At 43.7% G+C, this 12,267-nt stretch overlaps 2 protein-coding genes across 4 annotated transcripts in view; one reads left to right on the top strand and one right to left on the bottom strand.

The window, feature by feature from the left end:
- The window catches only part of LOC133132154 (BRD4-interacting chromatin-remodeling complex-associated protein-like), a 20,364-nt gene extending 16,238 nt beyond the window's left edge, over positions 1–4,126 (bottom strand). For all 3 annotated transcript variants that reach the window (XM_061247363.1, XM_061247364.1, XM_061247365.1), the window contains exons 1-3: positions 3,972–4,126; positions 543–588; positions 199–244 (exon numbers count right to left, since the gene is read on the bottom strand). In XM_061247363.1, coding sequence (XP_061103347.1) covers positions 199–244; positions 543–588; positions 3,972–4,032 — 153 coding nt within the window. In that variant the 5' untranslated portion in view covers positions 4,033–4,126. The remainder of the gene's footprint in view (positions 1–198; positions 245–542; positions 589–3,971) is intronic.
- On the top strand, positions 3,230–12,267 carry LOC133133348 (zinc finger protein 827-like). Its single transcript, XM_061249450.1, has 7 exons — positions 3,230–3,336; positions 6,519–6,753; positions 6,902–7,139; positions 8,674–9,766; positions 10,694–10,796; positions 11,127–11,315; positions 12,180–12,267. The coding sequence occupies exons 2-6, from the start codon at positions 6,528–6,530 to the stop codon at positions 11,129–11,131; spliced, it is 1,665 nt and encodes a 554-aa protein (XP_061105434.1). The 5' UTR covers positions 3,230–3,336; positions 6,519–6,527; the 3' UTR covers positions 11,132–11,315; positions 12,180–12,267.

Below are 12,267 nucleotides of genomic sequence, written 5' to 3'. Positions count from 1 at the left end.
GAGAGCGTTTTGGTTTCGCGTTTGTTCTCGATATGACACCTGAACGGAGTACTACTACGTGTGCGTTGAATCAGGCTGTGTGAAAAGTCACGGAAAGGATTTCTAAAATTAGTTGGTGAGGGAAAAGAAGCGGGAGCCTAACTAACAGAGAACACACCCCTCCCGTCCCCCATCCCACTCTCACACACTCACACTTACATGTGTTTCTGATCCATGAAGGAAGTCGTTGAGAGCCTGTGGGTCGCTGCGTGAGAGGAAAGAAAGTATCACGTACAGGACTGGAAAGACTTCATTTCCACACGCACGGCAGCAGGCTTCCTGCGGCCTACTGTTACACCTGTATGTCTTACTCCATCTCACACATTCGCCAGGTGGGCACGCAGGCAAGTTTAACAAGATAGCTAATCACTCCTAATATCAGATTGTATGGGCATAACATTTACATGGAGTTATTCAGAAGACACCCCTGAAAAGGATATTATGGTGAGCTTAGCTGGCCGTTAAGGAGCCTGCAAAAACTGAACCAACAAGTGAAAACTCACCAAATTACATCTAGCAAGCACCTGCCATCTTCATCATCCATGTCAACTGCAAAGCAATAGCACAGGAGGTTAAGCACGCAGTCAAGAGTTCAGCAAGCAGGAAATCGAGGAATGTAACAGCTTTGGGGAGAACGTTAAAAGCTTCTTTGTCAAAACTCCTTTTGATTGCCCAACATTATTTGAACAAGAAAATCAGCCTTCAGAGACAAAAAAACCATATGTGACCTAAACATGGCTATGTGGCTTAGCGACCTGAATGGAGATACAAGACATAACTACACTGTAGTCTTGCACAAGAATACAGGAGACTGGTCAAGCAGCTGACTGGCAGACAAACAGTATGTTTCACACCTTAGTCTGAAAATGATACAGTGGAAAGAGCCACCCCAGGATCAAAAGGTTAGGCAGTTGAAAGGCTGAAGTACATAATGGTAGTCTGTGTTCAAATGTGTTCAAAGGTAGGCCTCCATGGCAGGTAAAACAATGAATAAATCAGGCCAATCAAGCAACTTTATTCATAACTCTGTTTAATAAAATTATTAAAATGTGTGTTTTGTCTACATTTATGTCTGATAATCTTGTTGGAGTCATGCTCACCGAAGGCTGAAATTACAAAATGCATAAGAATATTGATTTTGAGTTGCATTCTAAGCACTAATAAAAAAATTTTAAAAACCTGCCCAATGTTCTTTTCCAGAAGAACTTGTTGTTCTTACTTTCCCACTATAGAGGATACAAGTTGCGTACAAATTGTATACAGCTTGTACACTCAACAGTAGACAAGCAAGCTGCTTTGGACTGGGCCCTAGACTGAGTTCCCAGAGTTGTAGAAGCATGAGTCAGAGATCTAGACAGGTCACTCAGTTGTAGAATGGTGAGTCAGGGAACTAGACTGAGGTCACAAAAAGTTGTACAGGGTGGCTTAGACACCTAAACTGAGGTCACACAGTTGTATAAGGATGTCAGAGATCTAGACTGAGGTCTATGTATGCCTTTACCTAGAATCCCTCTGTCAGACTTCTCATCACTGGTACAAAATGACCGTGCTACCTTCCATTACCATCACTTTAGCAAACAGAGGCCATTTAACCAGTGTGACTTTCACTGCTGGCAACCGACAGCTACTTACAGAACATTTACAGCAGAGCCTGGAGAAATTGTGACAAATGATCCCTTTGCATTTTGCACCAAACTAGACAAACAACAGTCGCATACATGTTAAAATTCAGGCTTACTTCTTTCAGAGACCATACAATCACACCATTTTCCTCAAAGGACTTTGAAGTCTTTCAACAACATACAGTACACAAGCATTGCTCTAGAGAGCAACTGTTTAAGCATCATCTCTAAGGTAGCCTTTTTAATAGATCCCAATGAGGCTGGAGATAATATCACTTATCGGACTGCACATTTTAGTGTACAACACCAGCAAGGCCCTGTGCCCCCACTTACTCCCTTCCTCCTTAATAACAGCTATACCTAGGGGTGAATTCACCCAGATAGTATTCTGTTTTATACTTCAGTCTTACACTCACTTCTCTGCTTCCTCTTATATAATTTACTCCCAGAACAAAAATTCTAAAATGCTAATCTATATGCCAAAAAATTAGATCAAAGGTAGACACATGGAAAAAGATGAGCGGGAATCGTTAAAAATTGTACTACATTTTAATGCACAAATGTTTGCATTTGCATGCATGATATCATTGCATGATATACTTGGGTTACGATGGATGGAAGAGAAGGTTGGGCAACAGTGCTTTTCAAGTTCACACAACTTACAATCAAAGGATTTGAAACCTACATGAAACCATACAAAATGCATACAAGAATCTTAAGACCTTGAATAAAACCAAAAATCAACTAGTGTCATCATCTGTAGAGGTTGTGTAATTGAAGTCATTATCAATGTATTACATTTATGCCACTGTACTGAATGAAAATTATTAAAAAGGACTACAATGAGGTGAAGTTGTGTGGCAATATTTCTGAGTGCATTATTAGTGGGTTTCACAAAACATAGAAACTGCAATCACTGCTTCATGTCAATGGTGTCTATCAAATGGGCATTAAAAATGCCACTGTATACCGGATGGACCAAACTCACAGTACTGTCAAAATGGCCTGACTGGATTGGTGTTTAATGGTTAAGTTAAGAAAAATGAACCAAGTGCACGGACCTGAGTGTACCAGGTAGTGTGAAAAAAGGAAAAGAAACTTGGAATACCGCGCAACAGCGTCGAATGTTACATGCAACAACACTGACAAGGCCCAAACACAACGATATCCAAATTAAACAATCGACACACATTACGCATTTTATACATGTGAACTTGCCGCAAAGCTATCGTCATTATCATATGATCAATTAATTACTACTAGCAATTGCTTTTAAAATAGGTAATTTGGATGTATTGTTTCTTTGCTTTGCAACCTCCAAGTAAAAACGCGCAATTTCCACGCACGGGATAACACAACCAGTTGTGTGCAGCATATTATTGTTACGAATGTTTTTTTTTTTTTTATGTGCATCACGACTATGGATAAGTAAGTAAACTACTAGAATAAGCCACGATCCTAAAACCACGGGCTCATTTCTATGCGAACAGTTTGTTTAAAATTAAAGCCCATTAGGAAGCTGAAGTAGGCGGGGACCAAAGTAACACCCGACATCGATAAACATTATAGCCTACTCTCACAACCCGTGTATACAACACATCAAACTTGTGCTTGCGATCTGCTCTTTAACGATGTATTCTATAGCCTATTGATTACTTGAGGCTCGTCGGATGAGGTAAAGACCGATGAAAAAAGAGGAGGAGGAAAAGGAAAAAGAGGAAAACGGTTGTGTTGTGTGCTATTACTAACTAGGTAGCATACAACTGAATTAGCTAACCAATCTGTAATCGTTTCATTACATTACAGTTTCATTGAGAGTCGTTGAATTGTCCCTCTTCTGTCCCGAAGTCAGAAGCCTGTGACAATTTGAATGTGCAGCTGTGATATACAGCCACAGTATATATTTATATAAATATATAAAACACACTTAAACGCAGTGTAGCTATATAGCTACATACATTTGGCAATTGATTCATAATGTTGAAATTAGTATAGTCATTTGACAATAACATTAATTTAAGACTTACTCAACATTGCACGGTTATCATAGATGGGTATGAAAATACATTAGCTCCCTTAAAAGCAATTGCGTATAAATATTGAGTTAGCTAGCTAATGTTGGAATACTCTTGGACCTGGGGTCTGTTTGGGCAATCAGTTTATAATCGATCGTCTGCCTGGTCTTGCGGGGTTCTGGTATTTTTAAGGAGATAAATGTGGTGTTTGCGTCCCGCTTGGTGTGTGCGAACGATGCAGCTTTAATAGAGTTTACAGATTTATAGAGAAATTGCTACATTGTAACAAACTCACCCGAGACGATAGAGGTGCAGGTAGCGCGGGGTCTCCGGTACAGCCCCGCACGGGTTTCCATACAGGACCCGACACAGCAACACTCAGGCAGGGACGGGAAGCCCGTTGCTTTTGCCTGTTCATTAAGCAAACTTTCTGATACAAACCGTGTTCTTTTTAAACTTTCGGTGGTTCGCCGAGCTCTATTTGTTACTTTAAGCAAGTATGCACCTAGATACAGATTACGATAAAACTAATCTATGACATTATACATTTTATTTAGTCCCTTACATCCAGGAATGAAGAAGTAATGGTCACAGACGGATCCGACAATGGGTTTACTTTTTCATGTATATTATAAATCGATTTAAATTTTTTGTTGCGTGCATTCAGATTCTGAGTCGTAGTATACTCAGACAACACTCCAATTTAAGAAATTACGAATGTCGATACTGTGATTTCTAGTTATTTTATAATGCATGCGTCTGAATTATTAATTTGGCATTTTAATAACCCCACTTATAGTATACTTTGATTTCATTTTGTGTGTTTTAATATCGCACATAACGGAATTGGAAATAAAGGGTACACAATTCCTTTTAAAATGGTAAACCTCGACGTCGTTCAACAACTTTGTAAAATGGAATTGCCAATTAGGCGAATAAGTGAGCCACTTCTTCCTGGGTCTTAAAACATCTTGTGTGAAAAAACGGCCGCCATTGATTGGCCCAAACAATACAACGTAACAAAGAAATGGGTGGTCTTGACCAAAGACAATCTTGCGTATTGATTGGCTTAGCTGTTAGTGATTGACAAAGCAAGGAAATCATTAATAAGCAGGCGTGGTTTTGTATGTTGTTTATAGTCTGTGATTGGTTGAATTTGAATTAGTGCATTAATTTTGTTTACCTTTGGGTGGGGCTTTGGAAAGGTACATGTAGAGGGTAGCAGCAATCCAGAGTGTGTTGTATATCTCTGTATAGGACGGGAGGAGGGGGAAAGCCCTAGGCGTTTATATTTGGTCGAGCATCTTCAACGGGACAAGTCAGATTCAGATGCATGGTTTTATGTGATGACGAACAGCTGTTTTTCGCAAGCATTGTGGAACAGGAAGAGAGCCAATATAGTCACCTTGCGAATATTCATATTTGGGAGACTATAGACTATAAAACCAAATAAGCAATAGTGAGCTACATTTTCGTAGAAAGCAAGACCCAATAATGAATTGTTTCAACACTTATGGGTTTCTCCTTATCGTGCCATTTTCTTCTGCTCTGGGTGTAGCTTTATAAACAGTCCACACGAGGGCAGTTACTATCATTTTAGTCAGGTATTCACTTTGTGATGGGGTCCACTTCACTTAAGTCAATGCTTCATCCGCAATGTAATTTAAATGTAACGTGGTTTAGAAGTACAGCATAAAGGTGGCGACAAATTAAAAATTAATTTGACATTGTCAGCAGGAAGTCATATTGAATATTACACGATAGATTAATTGTGGCAAAAGACGCCCCCCCCCCCTTCTAACTTAAGTACTCCTAATGGGTATTGAAAGATCCTGAATGGATTCCACCCTTGTTTCTTCCATCAGTCACAAAAAAAATCATTATGGCAGCCGTGGCCTATATGCCACCTCACCTTTCTGCACTAAGTTAGTTAGTTTCTGCAGTTAGTTCTATTTTTATGTAATTTTTTACAAAAGATACTACTTTTAATGGAACATTCCGCTCCATAGAACTGACATCAGAGTTCGATTTTTATATCACACACCTATAGCAGCAGAAGCCTGAATGAACAACACCCCTCCCCTTTTCTTTCTTTTTTACTCTTTCATTTTGATAATGAACACTTCGCCGAATGTTTTCCCTGTCAGCCATTATTCCATCACTCCGTTTCCCTCGTTGTAGTGAAAAACACAGAATCAAACGAAAATGTGAGCAGCCAATGAGCGTCGACTCTGGATCAGATTTTGTGCACATGGCTGGTAAATGGGGTTGGCGGAGGCCACTGGCTGTCCGAAACCGTTATCAGCCGTTATGATCCACGAATTACACAGGTCATAACTGTAGCTGTTACCGTTTCTTTTCGCGGTGCCATCACTGCTTATTACAACAACTGGCTGCAAATTGTATTATTATTTATTTGTAATCCATCTAGTTTCTATCAGGAAGGAACAGGTGAGGGGCTAGCTAGCCAGCTGTTGTTTTGATTTTAGAAAATCAAGTCAGGAGTGCAGATTTCTCAGCCATAATATTGTTGGCCAAACTAGGTTGGGGAGCTACGATCTCCAAAATTATTCATAAGCTATCGAGCTAGCTAAGATAACATAACACTGACCTGATGAATAGATAACCGATTGTTAAAAAAAACATCACAAAGCTAACTTAGTTAGTGTGAGAGGCTCGTCGCCAGGGTTGTACGATCGTTAGCTAGACAGTTAGCTAGCTATTTTTTTGTACGCAGTACAAACATGAAATCCGCCATGTTTTACATGAACGATTTGTAATAAAGTAGACATCAGCAGCATTTGTAACCAGAAGCCGTAACTTTATGTGCTTGCTTGAGCAGGGTGCAGCGATGGCGGAGCGTCAGGGGGCCTCGGGGACACTTTCAGCGGGTCAGATTTTGAAAAAGGAAGGCTGTGACTCCTCTGCAGTGCAGCTGCACTCACTCCCGACAAACGATGACCTCCCAGTGGACGAGGTTATCGTCATTAACCCCCTAACTCCACCACTGCCTGCCTTGCTCGCTCCAGAATCACTCCAGCTGAACAGGACACAGCCAGAGAGACCCAGGGAACATGGTCAGTGCCACTTTGGGTGTTGACAAATCTTGTGCGGTTTTCAGGCGTTGTGCACTGTTACTCTTTATTATTTTTTATTTTTTTACAGTGTTAGAGTATATTGGTTTAACCAGTGAATATTTCAACACAATATTTCATTTCCATACAGCGTTGCTGATCTCAGATTCACCCCTTGACCCGGTCATTAAGGGCATGAAGGAAGATCCCTTATGGATGTCAGAGGCTGTGTCTATGAAGAGTCTCAGGGTTCACACCCACGAGTGCTCCCTCTGTGATAAGGCATTTGGCAGTGCTAGCGCCCTCAACAAGCACCTGCTCAGCCACCAGCAGGACCGTCCGCATGTGTGCCCCATCTGCCAACGGGCTTTTAAACGGCACGATCACCTGTGAGTTTTGCACCTGCATTCTCCATTTTGGCAATCTGCAGAAGTCACTTTTCTCTCTCTCTCTGTTCGGTCATTTTGAACTTAACCCTTTGTAGAGTACCCTCTAACCCTTTGTAGAGTGGAGGTACATTTTATTCATCAAGGATCTAATTTCCCAAGTGTACCTTGAAAGTACAGTCATGTTCTCTTTGGGTAGAAAGTGGGGAGCACTGCCGCCTCACAGCAAGGAGGTCCTGGGTTCGAATCCCCGTCGGCCGGGGCCTCTCTGTGCGGAGTTTGCATGTTCTCCCCGTGTCTGCGTGGGTTTCCTCCGGGAACTCCGGTTTCCTCCCGCAGTCCAAAGACATGCAGGTTAGGCTGATTGGAGAGTCTAAATTGCCCGTAGGTATGAGTGTGTGAGTGAATGGTGTGTGTGCCCTGCGATGGACTGGCGACCTGTCCAGGGTGTATTCCTGCCTTTCGCCCAATGTATGCTGGGATAGGCTCCAGCCCCCCTGCGACCCTGTTCAGGGTAAGCGGATTAGGATAATGAATGAATGAATTAATGGCTTGGGGTAATTTTTTGCACCTACAGGGTAGATACCTTTATTTCTGAGTGTTGGGTTTTTGGAATGTTTTTTCTAAATTCACTGTTCTAGAACTCATTAGAACCAGTAGTGAACCAACGGGAAAAATTCTGCCACCCACGTCCGCAGTTTTGCTCATCCGCACAAGCGGTAAATTACGTGCCTCGGGAATTGAACCTGAGCTCTTTTCAGGAAATAAAAACATCTATGTCTTTGTCTGTGTGCTAGAGAGAAAAAAACAGACCTCCGAAAACATCAGAGCATAGATTGAACATCAGTATATGAGCGGAAATATATTTAATTTTCTGATCATGAATGGAGTCCAATGACAAAATTGGCTAGGGGATGACCTCATATCAATTGCCGAAACTAATAGCTTGAAAGCTGGCCGCTTAGGCGGTGCCCTATATAGGTACGTGAAATTGTACCCCTAGCCAAATTCCTTTGTACCTTTTTGCTTGGAAAACATACTCATTTGTACCCAAAGAGAACATTACTGTACTTTCAGGGTACATTTGGGAAATTTGATTACATTTACATTTATATTTGAGTCATTTGGCAGACGCTTTTAATCCAAAGCGATTTTCAAGTGCATAGGTTCTTCCACAAGTTAAAGCAACACATCCATAACTAGTAAAATACACATGAAGTGCTGTTCTAAACATACAGTCATCATAAGTGCAATTCAATTATTTTTATTTATTTTATTTATTTATTAATTACATTTTTTTGGTTAGACAAGAGGGATAGGGATAGGGATATCGGAACGGGGGGGAAATCAGAGGTAGGACTAAGGTACAGTTTGAAAAGGTGTGTTTTTAGTCTGCGTCGAAATAGGGGGAGGGATTTTGCTGTCCTGACAGTGGTAGGCAAGTCATTCCACCACTGAATCCTGATCCTTGAAGAACAAAAAATGTACCTCCACCGCTGTCACTTTATTTCTGCGAGTGTGTCTCCCATGTTTGCAGCAACGGCCACATGCTGACCCACCAGAAGCGGAAGCCATTCCGGTGCATGGAGCCCGGCTGCCAGAAGAGCTACTGCGACGGCTACGCCCTGAAGCGCCACTGCGCCTCCCAGCACGGGATCTTCCTCCTGCCCCCTCCTCCCTCCTCCGCCCAGGCCCACGCGGCCGCCGGCGTGTGGGGGGGCGATGGTGCGGGAGCCAACGACTACCACTCCATCTTTTTCTCCCCGCCCAAGCCCGCGTCAAAAGCCCAGCGCAAGAGCGCTGACTGCGTGGGCTACGGGGGTTTCCTGGGGTATGCCGGATTCGCCTCTGGGCTCGGGGTGAGTTCCGGCTTCCAACAGCCCGGCGCTCCGCAAACCCAGTCTCTCTTGGCCCCGGACCCCTGGGACCAGACGGAGTCGAAGGACCCATACGGCGAGGGTGCGGGCGAGCTCCACGCCGCCCAGGGGGTGTCCGTCACCCCGCAGTGGGTCCCCAGCCTGGATGTGGAGATAAACACGGTCGGCGTGTCTCCAGGCTCTGGGTCTAGAACAGGCCTGGGTCCTCAGTGCTGGGAGAGTGGGTTAGACTTCCCGGTGTCTGAGCTCCAAGCCCTGGAGGAGATGCTCTCCTTACAGACACCCAGGGAGGCTTTGAGCTCCGGAGGGGCCTGTACCATGGGACCGGTCCCCTCCGAGCCCTTGCCAAAAACCAGACGACCGACCATCGTGATTAAGCAGAAGCTTCGACCGGCCAACCCCAAGGGTAGACCCCAGCAGCTGCCCCCACCCCAGTCTGTCTCCAGCCTCAAAGGCTGTCTTCATACGCAATCCATGGCCGCTCCCAGATCCGTCGATAACTCCGCGCTGGGACAGTCCAGTCCGGAGGAGCCCACCCAGACCCCCAAACCGGCTCTGCAGAGGGGGGCGGAGGTGAGGAAGAAGAGGGCGAGGAAGAGGAAGGCGAAGGAGGCAGATCTTCCGGCTCCTTCTTTTCCGCCACCCCTCCCTGCCGCTCGACGCCAGTGGCCGCACCCGCTATACCTCGTCTCTCCGAGCCAGGTGGCTATGGCCTCTTTCAGTAAAGATAGCACCTCCGGTCATCCCTACAAGGTACCGAATAACACACAGATTTTAACTACATACACACAGCGTTAGTATGTATAGGATTAATACAACACTCATACAGCAGTCAAAATCATTTTTAATTAATGAGCACAACAATTTCATAGTATTGGTAATACCTGTATGATCATACTAGTTTCACTGCATATAGTCAGCATTGGCTTTTATCAAAAGACTATCTTTTGATAAAAGTCTCTAGGATCATGACTTGAAAACTATCTGAAGTTGTGAAGACTTTAGTTCCTTCATTGATGTTCAGCTTGAAGTCTGGTCTTCATAAGTACTGTATAACTGGCATCATCAACTCTGGCCCTCAAATAATCGAAATCTAGCCCTGCTTTTCTTTTCTCCAGGGTAATTAGTGCTAGACAGTGATTTGCACACTGTCTTCACACCTGACTCCCAGGTAAAGGGAGGGTGGAAACCCAGCAGTGCTTGGCCCTTCAGGACTGTGGGTTGCTGATCCCGGCTGTGTAATGTTTTAAAGATAACAGATTAATGCAGAAGAATTGGTAAGCAGGAGAGAGATGACCATGAGGGGAAAAAAGCCACAAATTTATCAGGCAGTTCTTCAACTTGCATAAATTCACTTGGTTTTTGAGCTGAAAACATCACACAGGGCTCAGTTGGAGGGACAGGAGAAAAAGCAAGAGAAGTTATGTGAGTACGCTTGTGATTTTGTTTCATGGCGTAGGGAGGAAAGCTTGCAGTCATTACTGTCGCCGAAAACGGACAAAAGACTGACAATAGGTAAGGAAAGGCCAGTAAGAGTTCAAGGTGGAGTTGAGATAGTTACGCTGTTGCCAAGTAAAGGTGGATGAAATCAGATGGATATTGCTGAAGATTGTGGAGGGGAGGGCAGCATGTGGGCACCACTGTGAGCTTCTTTACTTATGCTACCTGTTTTAACCACAGGGGGCGCTATGGACCGCTCCCCTCAGAGTCCACCTGCAGCCAATCCAGGCTCTGGTCTGGCCCTGCAGAACACCACCCGCTCCTGAGGAAAGCCCTGATGCAGGTGCTCCCACTTTACAGTTGTCGGCAGATTTTCACTCAGACTGACCTGGGTCAAACAACTGTTTCAATTGCTTTAGCCCTTTTAGACTCCAGTAAAATGGCTGATTACTGATAATTTTCAAAGAATCATCTTATTTTTGTAAGAAGATTGTTGCACAATTTTGTTATGTTTTGTTGAATATTCTCAGGTATCAGACTTTGTTTAATTTTTTTTTACCAGCATCTGTAGTGTTAGAATATCAAAAAATGTGTTTGAGGCAGGTCTCCTGTCGGAATGAAGAGGGTCTTTGTGGTTAGTAGGCCCTTTCATCGATGATGTTCTCCACGGCAGGGTGAGAAAAGGGAAGAGGATTCGACACAGTGGAATGAGGCTCTGGAGGCCTCCTGTTCTGTGGAACAGGTCTTCCTCTCTCCCCAGGTCCCTCTGTCGCCCCTGGTCATTCCAGTGTCCGTGCCCGTCACAGACAGGAAAGACACGGCCCCAGAGCACACAGATGGAGACCAAGCCATTATGTCTACAGTAAGCACAGTCAGGTCCTTTTACACTTGTAAGGGTAATTTTCTTAATTGATTCTTGTGCGTTAACATAAGGACAATCACGTTGCCCTAACACACTTTAAAGCAGCCCCTCCCAAACTTACGCTCTAAAGAACTCACAACCCACATTTCCATGATCCACACATTATTAAAATCTAGCATGATATAATGCAGCGCTGCTCGACTCCGCGTCCTGAGGGCCGCAGTGTCTGCAGGTATTCACCCGACCGTACACTACACCAACAGATTTCACTAATTATTTCACATGCTTGGTTCAGATTATAAGGTGATTAGTGAAATGTGGTGTTGCGCACGGTTGAAGCAAATGCCTGCAGACAACTGTGGCCTGCAGGATGTGGAGTTCATTATCACTGATATATTGTATATTCAAATACAGAATTAAAATGTTCTATAATATGCCGTCATGAGTATATACTGTGCCCTGTAATTAGTACATTGTTGGTTTGTAGGGTGTGAATGTTAATTGTCAAGTTTATAATCCACAGTAAATTATTGTGTCTGGTGTCATCTTGCAACCACTGAAGGGGAAATATGATGGGAACTGGTGTGTTTAGTGCCATTTCAGTGATTTTATGAGGGTATTGTAATATTGTGACTTGAAGAGTATAAATCTATTTGAATCTGCTGAATGTCTTCAGTGGGCTAGACCGGAAAATAATCATCATCTGTATGGGATGAAGCTTAAACATAAACGGTCAATTTCAAAAAGCTTCTTTTATCTCAGTGAGTTGTCACTGTTTATTTCAAAACGTAAGCTGTGTTTATGAGGCAGCGGTTGGAGGAACTGTGGTTCTCCTTCCCCTAAACCTATGCTTGCCGTCCTCAGGGGAACATAGGGACTTCGAAGCGGGCCCATCGATTTGAGTCCCTGAAGACGCTGTTCATCCCCCCGCCCGCGCCCCCCCAAACGCCCC

This window comes from Conger conger, chromosome 7 (genome assembly GCF_963514075.1).
Source record: "Conger conger chromosome 7, fConCon1.1, whole genome shotgun sequence".
In the NCBI taxonomy this organism is placed as follows: domain Eukaryota; kingdom Metazoa; phylum Chordata; class Actinopteri; order Anguilliformes; family Congridae; genus Conger; species Conger conger.
The sequence above is the reverse complement of the archived record's forward strand: the minus strand, read 5'-3'. Positions and strand labels throughout refer to the sequence as shown.

Excerpts from the sequence above, each read along its gene's own strand:
- LOC133133348 (XM_061249450.1), top strand. The coding sequence starts at position 6,528 with ATGGCGGAGCGTCAGGGGGCCTCGGGGACACTTTCAGCGGGTCAGATT. Across the intron at positions 6,754-6,901 it reads AGAGAGACCCAGGGAACATG|CGTTGCTGATCTCAGATTCA; the intron begins GTCAGTGCCACT and ends ATTTCCATACAG. Across the intron at positions 7,140-8,673 it reads TTTAAACGGCACGATCACCT|CAACGGCCACATGCTGACCC; the intron begins GTGAGTTTTGCA and ends CCATGTTTGCAG.